Below are 11,294 nucleotides of genomic sequence, written 5' to 3'. Positions count from 1 at the left end.
AAAAAGAATACTATATGAAGTCAGTGGGGCTCCTGATCGGTTTGGTTACAAACATTCCTCAAAATATTTTCCTTTGCATATTGTACATAGACAGCAACTGTGGGGGCTCTTCACTGAAAGCACATCACTCAAAAGTAGAGTTGGGTAAAAAATCTAGAATTCTAAAGACTAATTGTAATTAGACTGAACCAGTTCTTTCAATATTAAATTAATTATAAAATATTTATAATAAACGTTTCTTTAGCCAACTGAACAGACTACATGATCTCACTGAAAGTCGTGTTAAAGTCACGCAAGTTTTATTAATTTATTTGTGTCCATGGCACAAAATTCAGCTTTTTTGTGCCTTTACCACGAATATGTTTTTCTTGACACACAAATTTCTATAAATAGTTTCTTGTGTCCATGTCATTTTATGTATTATTTTCTCCTTTTTCTTCCGCTTTTAAATCTATTCTCGCCTGGAGTTGGGGTTACGGCGTATTCACACGGGGCGAAAGCGTTAACGGTTGACGGAAGGCTTGTCTGAAGCATGGTCAACAGCCAATCACAGTGGCCGCAGCACATGCTCCGGTCTTCCATAAACGTAATTGGCTGGCTCTGCCTAGGTTATTTGCATAAGGCAATCTGATTGGCGGACGCTCGCGTTGCCGCTTGAAAAAGTTGAGAAACTTTCAACTTCTGCCGCGAGCAACGGCAGTGACGCGGCGGCGACGGATCCACAATTCAGTTCGCCAACGCTTGACTTTACCCATTAAAAGTGAACGGGAAGCGTCATGTGAATGCGGCGTTAGAGTTCCGGTTTGGGTTAAGGTGTCTAAACATGTAAGAGAAAGTGATTCAAACCCCAAGCGACAATGGTAAGAAAATACGAAAAAACTATGAGAAAACAATGTATAAAATGAAACGAAAAAGAAAGTCGTGCCACAGACACGAGAAACTATTTATAGAAATTTGTGCGAGTGTCACAAAAAAAAAAATTTGTGCTCGTCCTTCCGGAAAAACGCAGAGTTTTTTTGTGAATGTTGCGGGAAAAACCTTGATCTTGCGGCACGTTTTCTTAAAAAATGCGATGGAATATGCCGGATATTTATGCAATTTTATGCAATGAAATTGCGGGAACTTGCAAAAACTGCGTGAACTTGCAAAAACTGTTTGCAGATTTGCAGCTTTTCATTGATGTTCACGTCGCATAATTACGTCACTTCCTAACATTCCCACGGCAACTGGGGACATGGCTGCACATGTGTGAAGTAAATGCAAAATGTTTTCAACTTTCTGCTAAGATATCTATGACTTTTTGCTATGAAAATGCGGGGATTATGAAATCATGCAAGCCCCGCATATTTTGCAAGCAGAAATCGCTTAGGTTACTCACGTAACCCCGGTTCCCTGAAATAACGGGAACGAAGCATTGCGTCAGTTTGCTGACGCTATGGGGGAAACTCCTGTTTACTCCGTGATTGAAGCCTATTGGTTAACGTCTGTAGAAAATACAGACCAATGACGTTTGAGCCCGCGCGGGGGCGTGGCACACGTCCCTATATAAGCCGGTGAAATACGTCAAGAGCTCATTATTATTCGACTGAAGCGCGCAGCCGAATAACACTCGCTGCGTAGACGTTTGTAGCACGGCCAGCGACGCAATGCTTCGTTCCCGTTATTTCAGGGAACCGGGGTTACGTGAGTAACCTAAGCGTTCCCTTTCAATACGGTTCACTTCGCATTGCGTCAGTTTGCTGACGCTATGGGGGAACGTAATCCCATCCCGCCGTGCATACACAACGGACTGAGGTGCCCTTACCGGAGAGACACTGCATGTGGCCCTAACCCAGCATATACATAGCTCTAGCGAGCGCAAGTGTAAGCACCATATATGAGACAGTAATACGCATACAGTGAAGTTTTTAAACGCACCATGATGCATATACAATAGAGCACGAGACGGCGGGTTCCCTGAGCGCGCCGCGAGCTGTGCATGATTTATTAATAGGTAGCCATGACGGTGAGCTAGCAACGCACCGTGAAGGCATACAGAAACGCAATCGCGTGAATCATTAAGCCGATAAGACCTGTGCTTGTAAGGCAGGGACATCCAGGCTATAAAATCTGACAAACGTAGACGGCGAGGACCAGCCGGCCGCGTTACAAATGTCAACGATAGAAATCCCCGTAGACCAAGCCCAAGATGAAGCCATACCCCTCGTGGAGTGAGCTTTTAAACCAACTGGACAATGTTCATTCAGGGAGGCGTAAGCCAAAGCAATGGCTTCGACGATCCATTTAGATAGCCTCTGTTTAGTGAGCGGCATACCTAAGGAATGTTGTGCGAAGCTTACGAACAGCTGATCTGACTTGCGGTATGAGGCAGAACGGTCCGTGTATATTCTTAACGCTCTGACGGGGCAGAGCGTGTTCGGGGTTTGTTCGCCGTCCGCCGTTGGAAGGGCGAGAAGTGAAACCACCTGAACTCTAAATGGCGTGGTCAAAACTTTAGGAATGTATCCCGCTCTCGGTCTAAGGATCACTTTGCTATCGTTAGGACCGAATTCCAGACACGACGGGTCAATTGAAAACGCGTGTAAATCGCCCACTCGTTTAACCGATGCCAACGCCAGGAGGAGAGCGGTTTTAAACGAGAGAGCGCGCAGGTCAGCCTGCTCGAGGGGCTCGAAAGGGGGACCGCGCAGCGCTTTCAGGACCGTGGACAGATCCCAAGACGGGACCGTGTTAGGTCGCGGTGGGTGTAGTCTGCGAGCGCCTCTGAGGAATTTAATGATTAGATCATGTTTTCCCACGGTGCGACCGGCGATAAGGGCGTGATTCGCCGTTATCGCCGCCACATACACTTTAAGCGTCGAGGGCGCGCGACCGCTGTCCAGCATTTCCTGCAGAAAGGAGAGAATATGCTCCACTTCACAGGTGTTTGGGTTTAAGTCTTTCGTCGTGCACCAATCAGAAAAAATAGACCACTTTTGAGCGTAAAGGCGCCTGGTAGATGGGGCCCTAGCTTCAGTTAGAGTATTTAACACTCGTCCTGAAAGGCGTGAAGGTTGCCGTTCAGAGACCAAACGTGTAGATTCCATAGCTCCGGCTGTGGATGCCATATCGTCCCTCTCGCCTGAGATAGGAGGTCTTTCCTCAGCGGTACTGGCCATGGTGCTGATGTTTTCAGCTGCCATAGGTCGGGGAGCCACGGTTGATTGTGCCAAAACGGAGCGACCAGAATTATCGCGCATTTCGTCTCTCTTATCCTCTGAAGGACCTGTGGTAACAGGGCCACCGGAGGAAAAGCATACAGAAGACACGCCGGCCATGCTTGCGACAGGGCATCGTGATGTCTCGAGAAGAAGATCGGGCAATGCGCGTTCTCGTCTGATGCAAACAGATCGATCTCCGCCCGGCCGAAGACGGTCCATATTCTCTCGACCGTCTGAGGATGCAGTCTCCATTCTCCCGGCGGCGGACCGTTGCGCGAGAGAATGTCTGCACCCGTATTGGCTACACCCGGTACGTGAGTCGCTTTTAACGAACGTACGTTCGCGTGAGCCCATAATAAAAGCCGTTTCGCCAGCCTGGATAGGGAGCGAGATCTCAGCCCTCCTTGGTGGTTTATGAACGAAACCACCGTCATACTGTCCGACCGCACTAGAACGTGTTGATGTTGGAGTTTCGGTCGAAAGTGTCGTAGCGCTAAGATAACCGCCCACATCTCGAGGTGGTTGATATGTAGCTGAGACAACTGGTTGTTCCACGCACCGAAGGCGAGCTCGCCGTCGCAGTGAGCGCCCCAACCCGTCGCAGACGCATCCGTAGTCACCACTTTCCTCCTGCTCACGGAGCCGAGCTCCGTGCCCGAGAGGAAAAGGTGAGGGGATGTCCATATCGAAAGCGCTTTCACGCAGCTGTACGTGATTTTGATTAATAAGCGGCCCGACAACCAAGCACGGGGCGGAACTTTCGCTTTCAACCAAAACTGAAGCGGCCTCATGAACAGCATTCCCAACGGTATTAGTGGGGATGCTGCTGCCATCAGACCCAGCATTTTCTGGAATCGTTTGAGAGGGAGATGTGAACCCGCTTTGAACGATGCCGCCTCGCGTCTGACCGTGAGCGCGCGTTCCTGTGTAAGCCATGCCCGCATCTTTAATGAGTCGAGCGTCGTGCCTAAGAACGTGATTCGCTGCGTGGGGGTGAGCAAACTCTTCTGGAGGTTGATTTTGAACCCCAAATTCTCCAAATGCTGGAGTACAACGGTCTTGTGCGCAGTAATTTCCCTCTCTGACTGTGCCAGAATAAGCCAATCGTCGAGGTAATTCAATATGCGGATGCCGCTCTGTCTGAGAGGGGCGAGAGCCGCATCCGCACATTTGGTAAATGTGCGTGGTGCCAGAGATAATCCGAAGGGCAGAACTTTGTACTGGTATGCTGTCCCGTCGAACGCGAATCTTAGGAACGGTCTGTGACGTGGCGCTATCGGAATGTGAAAGTAAGCGTCTTTCAGATCCACTGATATGAACCAATCGCCCGGTCGAATTAACGCCATGATTCGTCTGGCTGTAAGCATTTTGAACGGCCGTTTGGCAAGAGCGCGATTCAAAACGCGTAGATCCAATATCGGTCTGAGGCCGCCGTCTTTCTTTGGAACGAGAAAATAACGACTGTAAAAGCCTGATTCGCTTTGATCCGCCGGGACCGTCTCTATCGCGTCTTTTAGTAATAAAGAACGCACCTCTTCCCTGAGGATCTGTATACGATCGTCTGGGACAGTGGTGTAGAGAACGCCGCGAAACCGGGGTGGTCTCCGGGCGAATTGAAGTGAATAACCGTGTTGGATAACGTTTAGAATCCAGCCCGGCATACCGGGGGTGGATTGCCAAACGTGAAATTTGACGGCGAGCGTCGATATGCTTATGGACGTTAAGCCGTGTGTGTGTGTTTGTGTGTACAGAGGAGGAAATTTGCTCTTTTTGTGAAAAGGTAAAAATTTGTGTTTCGCTGTTACAGCGAGGGTGTGTCCAGCGCCCGAGGGGACTGAAACACGCAGAACTTTCGAGGGCGGGCCGGCCGAAGCGGGACCAGAGCCTCTTTTCCTCCTCAGACTCTCTTCAGGGAGGCGGTGCCGGCGTCGGGTCCAGCGTAATCCTAGGACGGGGACCGCGGCGTCGAGGCGGGCCAGCCGGTCGTGCAGGACGCTGGCGCTTGACCTCCGGTTCAGCTCTCGGCTGGGGCTGAGCTGGTGCTGGCTTAGGGCGTTGAGTTGGCGGCGGTTTTGGGCGGCCGGTCTCAGACGCTGAGGCAGATCGTTTCGGTAGAAAATGCCGCATAGCCTGCGACGGTTTCTGTGCCTCAGTGAAGCGCTGGGTGAACCCCTCCACAGCGGAGCCGAAGAGCCCCGACGGTGACACGGGCGAGTCAAGAAGGGCAACCCGGTCCGTGTCCTTGATTTCCGTCAAGTTCAGCCACAGATGTCTCTCCAGAACAACCAGGCTGGCCATGGCTCTTCCTACAGCGTGACTGGCGACTTTAGTGGCGCGAAGGGCCAGATCAGTCGCGCTGCGCAGGTTTTGAAAGGTCGATGGGTCCGGACCTGACTCGTCCATGTCACGGAGGAGTTTTGCCTGGTATACCTGCAGTACCGCCATCGTATGGAGAGCGGATGCAGCGTGTCCGTCGGCGGCGTAGGATTTCGACGCCAGGGTCGATGTCAGGCGACAGGGCTTCGACGGATGGTTCAACTTAGCCCTCCATCCGCCGGCTGAAGACGGGCAGAGATGGGCGGCGACAGTTTCCTCGAGCGGCGGCATCTTAGAGTAGCCGTGTTCGTCGGCGCCGTCCACTACGGAGAGGACGTGGGAGACGGCGCTCTGAGCTCGGGTGGAGTGGGGAGCACGCCAGGATTTGGTGAGCTCCTGGTGAACCTCAGGGAAATACGGCGCCTGCCGTTGGCGGGATGATTGACGGCGCCCGGGCTGCAGAAACCACTCGTCCAACCGGCTGAGTTGAGGCTCTGACGGCGGTGACCACTTGATATTGAGCTCCGCCGTAGCTTGCGTCAAGATGCGGATGAGCTCAGAGTCGTGAGGACGTGACTCGGTAGGTTCATCGGCGGCGGCTGCGTGGGCGTCGTCATCCGAAGCCGCCCAATCCTCCAACTCCTCAGAGGATGACATCATCTCCAAGTTGTCACCGGACCCAAAGGAAACCATGCCGCTAGCACTCGGCAGGGGGCGTAAGTCCTCACGGGCGAAGGTGACAGGATGACGGCGGGGAGACAGAGCACGCGGGGGATGAGCCGGCGTGGACTCGGTCTCAGGTTGTCTTCCAGCTTCACGGCTCCGCTGCCGTTTAGGCGGGAGAGCACGGGAAGCCTTCCGTTTAAAGATCTCGAGGCGGGAGCGCAGCACCGCGATAGGAAGGAGCTCGCAGTGGGCGCAGCCCGCCTCAGTGAGTACGGCCTCGGCGTGGGCAGGACCCAGACAGATGACGCACTCTTTGTGGAAATCCTCCACGGGCAAAGGGGCTCGGCAGGAGCCGCAATGCCGAAGCGACATTATCTCAACGCGCTTCTGCTCTTTTAGATACTCTTGTAGGCTCACCGGAAAGCGGCAGGGGAACACGCTGGTGTGTTGTAGTCCGCTGCAGTGCTTGGATCGACGGCGAGTAAGGGCTTCTTCTTCGGAGCAGCGAGAAGGTTCGCGCTGAAGGAGAAAAGTAATGAGCTCTTGACGTATTTCACCGGCTTATATAGGGACGTGTGCCACGCCCCCCGCGCGGGCTCAAACGTCATTGGTCTGTATTTTCTACAGACGTTAACCAATAGGCTTCAATCACGGAGTAAACAGGAGTTTCCCCCATAGCGTCAGCAAACTGACGCAATGCGAAGTGAACCGTATTGAAAGGGAACTGCAATTTATGCGGCGAAAGTGTGGCGTAATTAAAAAATGCGGCCCCGCATAAATATGCGGACATTGGCTGATTATACATTGAATCATGCGATCGCATATCACGTTTTTCTGGAGGGACTGTCTGTCAAGGCATGTAAAAAGCTGAATTTTGTGCCATGCATGGACACAAATAAATGAATAAAATTTAGCGTGATTATAACACGACTTTTCGTGAGATCAGTCTATTTTTTCAAGCAGTGGTTAAACATACATAACCACTGTAAATAATGCCACAAAACGTTGTTTACATAGGCAGCTTAATAGATTATACAACAGAGCCAAAGTCACAATCAGCTGTAAGGTCCTAACAATGCTTGTGCTGGTGTGTTGGAAGAACTAAATAAATAATCAGACCCGAAAATAAAAGGCAGCCGAAGTACAGAGACTCTCTTCCACCTGTCCTGTCAAAACACATTAAACTCTCTTTCTTCCTCTCCCTCATCTATTGCTTTTCCTACATGACATTTCATCACCCCCTCCCTCCCTCTTTATTTATTTTTATCTCATCTCTCATACCCTCTACCTTTTTCTGTAAGCAGACAGAGGTTACTTAAAAAACATATTGTGTGTATTTTTATAAGATTTTGTTTGAATATGTACTGTACAAGACAGAAAGTGAATGAGGGAGCGTCTCACCTCTCCCCAGATGCCCACGGTATCTCGGATGTCGTTCTTGCAGTAAGACAGTTGGCGAATGCAGTTATTAACAGCGACACTGCTTTTACCGGGAGCCAAGTCCTCTTCTGCCATCTCGACCCAGCCGAGAGATCGCACCGCGAAACACTACCATGAATACAAAGACAACGATTACACATTACCTTACAGCAATTAACGCTATACAAAGTAAAGCCTACTATAAGCACAATAAAATGTGAAACAAGAATGGTAAGATAGTATTTTTGTTTTATATCCAAATCTGTGACATAGGTAGTACCCTTCCAAAGAGTATACATTTGTAACTAAAAAAAATACATGTTAGTACTTTAAAGGTAGATATTTGTACCAAATGTATGCTTATCTGTACTTAAATAGTATATATTTGGACCTGGGTGTACTGCCCCAGTGACAGCTTTTGTACCATTATTTTTGAGAGAGAGGAGAGAGAGAGAGAGAAGAGAGAGAGAGAGAGAGAGAGAGAGAGTGAGAGAGAGAGAGAGAGAGAGAGAGAGAGAGAGAGAGAGAGAGAGAGAGAGAGAGAGAGAGAGACTGATAAAAAGAAACAACTCTTTAAATTTTCACACAGCATTCTCCAAGAATAGCTGTAGGTAAAAAAAGAGAGAGCGCATATGCATATCCACAATCATTTAAACACACACTTTCATGTCAGAGTGCTAGGATCAAAGAGAACATGCGTTCCCTTGATCTTCCACTCTTTCCTTTTTCTCTCTCTCTCTCTTTGTTTCTTTTTTCTGACACACTGTGATGAGCTTAATAACTTGGAAAAAAAATTAGATTTTTTAGATTCAATACCACAGAGCTGCATAGCTGCAGTTAAATATATATATATATTATTATAACATAACAGAAATATATGTTTTATATTTTATAGATGCATAACAAATATGCATTTGTGTTGTATTATGGCATTATGAAGAGTGGGTCTTTATTGAGTGTATTTTTGCTCATAGAGTTGCTCATTTCTTTCCTACATCAATACACGAGTGCATGTGTATTTCTTTCAGGGGTCAGCAGATGGCACTGTATGTCTAGAAATACACTGACGTCAAGTATCATACTGGGAAAAGCCATTAACAAGGTTTATAATACAGGCAGTGTTGATGATTTACATGTATAAAACATCATAAAGCCATATATTTACCATAGATGATTGTTTCATATAAATTTGATAGAGAAACTCCTACTCCATTTCTCTTTAAGGTGAACTGTGTACCGCTATATCAACAAATTGTTTTCCAATACTAACACATCCTTTAAACAGACGTTTAGCAAATTGTGTGAGATAAAGCATATTTTGTTGGTAATTTTATGATTCTCTTGTATTTGTCTAAATGTTTTCTTGATACCCAGCAAGCAATTTTGTGTTTAAAAGACGTATAAACACAGCCCAGACGTCTAGGCAAAATTTGGGCGGTCAATACATAATTTAATAGATGTCTAACCATAGCCCCAAAATAAATTAAATTGATTAATTATTTGAACCAAACTTTGTTATCACTGTTGACAGCGATACATCTCTCAAGTTGTTTTCCAAAAATGACATGTAACTAAATTCAAGATCATTTTGGCTCAAAATGGGTTAATCATAGCCGGACTTTCGGGTTGATAGTTAACCTACATTGTGAAATGATGGCTGTTGCTTGCTGGGTATTTGTTAGATGCTTAAACATAAACATCTTACAGTATGAAATATTGATTTTCAAGTAAATGTATCTTGTTTGTTCAGATATTGTTTCATGAAAGACAAAAATACACTGCAAAAAATGCCTTTCTTAATTAGTATTTTTGTCTAGTTTTTAGACAATAAATATACAATATAAGTGAATTTGTAGTTAAAACAAGCAAAAATATCTGCCAATTGTGTGGGAATTTTTTTTATTTTTTTCTTAAAAACTTAATTCAAGCCCATTGGCAGATATTTTTCATGGATTAAAGTGAAAAAAATTCTTCTGACTGAAATTTTTTTCAGGGCAAGTCATATTCCTTTAACTAAAACTTAAGGTAGGCCAGACCAATGGCATTTTAAGGGGAGATTTTTTGCCGTTAATTCCATACTAAAGTCTCCTGTAGCTGTAGTTTGCATGGCATTTAAGATGAAGGCAAAAAAGCTAAATAACTCACTATATAAAAAGAAAACATGAATATCACCACCTTTAATGAATCTTTTATTAATTATTTATGAATTCATAAATGTATTTATTTTAGCATTTACTAATAGTTTTTTTTTTAAATCAAAGTTGAAACTGTTAACATTAGTAAATGCACCATGAAATACTGTCAATTACTGTAATGACATAAACAAGAATTAATTAATGCTTATATACTCTATATTTTTCATTGTTTGCTCATGTTATATAATGCATTTACTAATGTGAACAAATAAAACTTTTTCATATCATATTATTCAGTACACATAAACGAATAATCCAGGGTCTGCTCCGTTCACAAAACAGCTCTAATACAGTAACGTTATGTATGAATATAAACCCTGAACGAGCAACTCGAGTTAAACTCATGTATAATTCGCACAGGATAGTGACAGTTTTTAATTAAATGACTGTACCTTTATCAACAAATTATTATGTTACAATAGAGGGAGCGCTGATGTGCTATTTTATGCGCAATGTTTCTGCTGTTTACTTTCTCCTAAGACCTAAATGGTCGTGTTTATATGAGGAGCAAAGACGGGATTTTTGACGCATATTTGTATTTAAGGCCAATAAAGTAGCAAAAATACTCACAAACTCAATGAGAAGAGAATGCGCAACTTGCATACTCCTCTAACACAGAAACAGCGGACGCATTTACTGTTTTTTGTGTTTGAATGGCTTAAAATCACTTGTTTTTAAACTGCGGTGCTTAAATATATGTACAAATCTTACGTTATTGTGACCACACGCAAATGCAACTGCAAGAACCGACAGGTACGATGACATCAAAGTGCCGCGAGATCGTTTCGGAAGCAGTCTCCTCTAATGATTCCTCGAATCGTTCTCTCACGGGATTTGGATGTTATCTGCCTCTTGGTTCTTGTGGCGCCACATGAAGTTTACCCACGAGTTTAACAAACCCGTTGTATCAGCCACTGGCTAGATGAGCATAGCAATCAAAAACGTGACGCGGATGATCACGTACGGCAGAAATCATTTACCCCCAAAATACAGGACCACTAATCATATAATCAATACTGTGCAAAGACACGTAAGTTACCTGGATGTATTGGTTGTTTTAGCCCACGAACTGAAAGGCTTGCACTGGTCTTTTACACCTTTATCAATCTTCAAAACATCGGAGCCTTTCTGCATTATAAGTTTGTCCATGCTAGCTGAAATAAGGTTTTACCTCAGCTTAACGTGATACACTCAGAAAACCCGGAGTGGATCCGGTGCGTAGTGATTACAGAACGCTTACAGTGGAGAGAGGAACGTGATTTGGCTCCACTCCAGGCTTTGATCACATCCAACTTAAAAAAGGTGAATCCAAGTCGTCTTTATGAAAAGTGAATTTAATAATTTTGCAATTGACGGAAATCCGTCTAGCGACGGAAAACTTTAATCCATGATTTTTGCTTGTATTAAGCACAAATTTACTTAAATTGTATATTTTTTGGTCTAAAAATTAGAAGTATTTTCTTAGGTAATTTTGCTCATAAAGAAAATACATCTTCAT

General features: G+C 45.6%; 1 protein-coding gene across 4 annotated transcripts in view; it reads right to left on the bottom strand.

Annotated features, from left to right (window-relative positions):
- The window catches only part of apbb2b (amyloid beta (A4) precursor protein-binding, family B, member 2b), a 48,694-nt gene that overhangs the window by 19,775 nt on the left and 17,625 nt on the right, over nt 1–11,294 (bottom strand). For all 4 annotated transcript variants that reach the window (XM_065254626.2, XM_065254628.2, XM_065254629.2 and 1 more), the window contains one exon: nt 7,584–7,730. In XM_065254626.2, coding sequence (XP_065110698.1) covers nt 7,584–7,730 — 147 coding nt within the window. The remainder of the gene's footprint in view (nt 1–7,583; nt 7,731–11,294) is intronic.

The sequence above is a fragment of the Paramisgurnus dabryanus genome, chromosome 4 (assembly GCF_030506205.2).
Source record: "Paramisgurnus dabryanus chromosome 4, PD_genome_1.1, whole genome shotgun sequence".
NCBI classification, from domain to species: Eukaryota; Metazoa; Chordata; class Actinopteri; order Cypriniformes; family Cobitidae; genus Paramisgurnus; species Paramisgurnus dabryanus.
The sequence above is the reverse complement of the archived record's forward strand: the minus strand, read 5'-3'. Positions and strand labels throughout refer to the sequence as shown.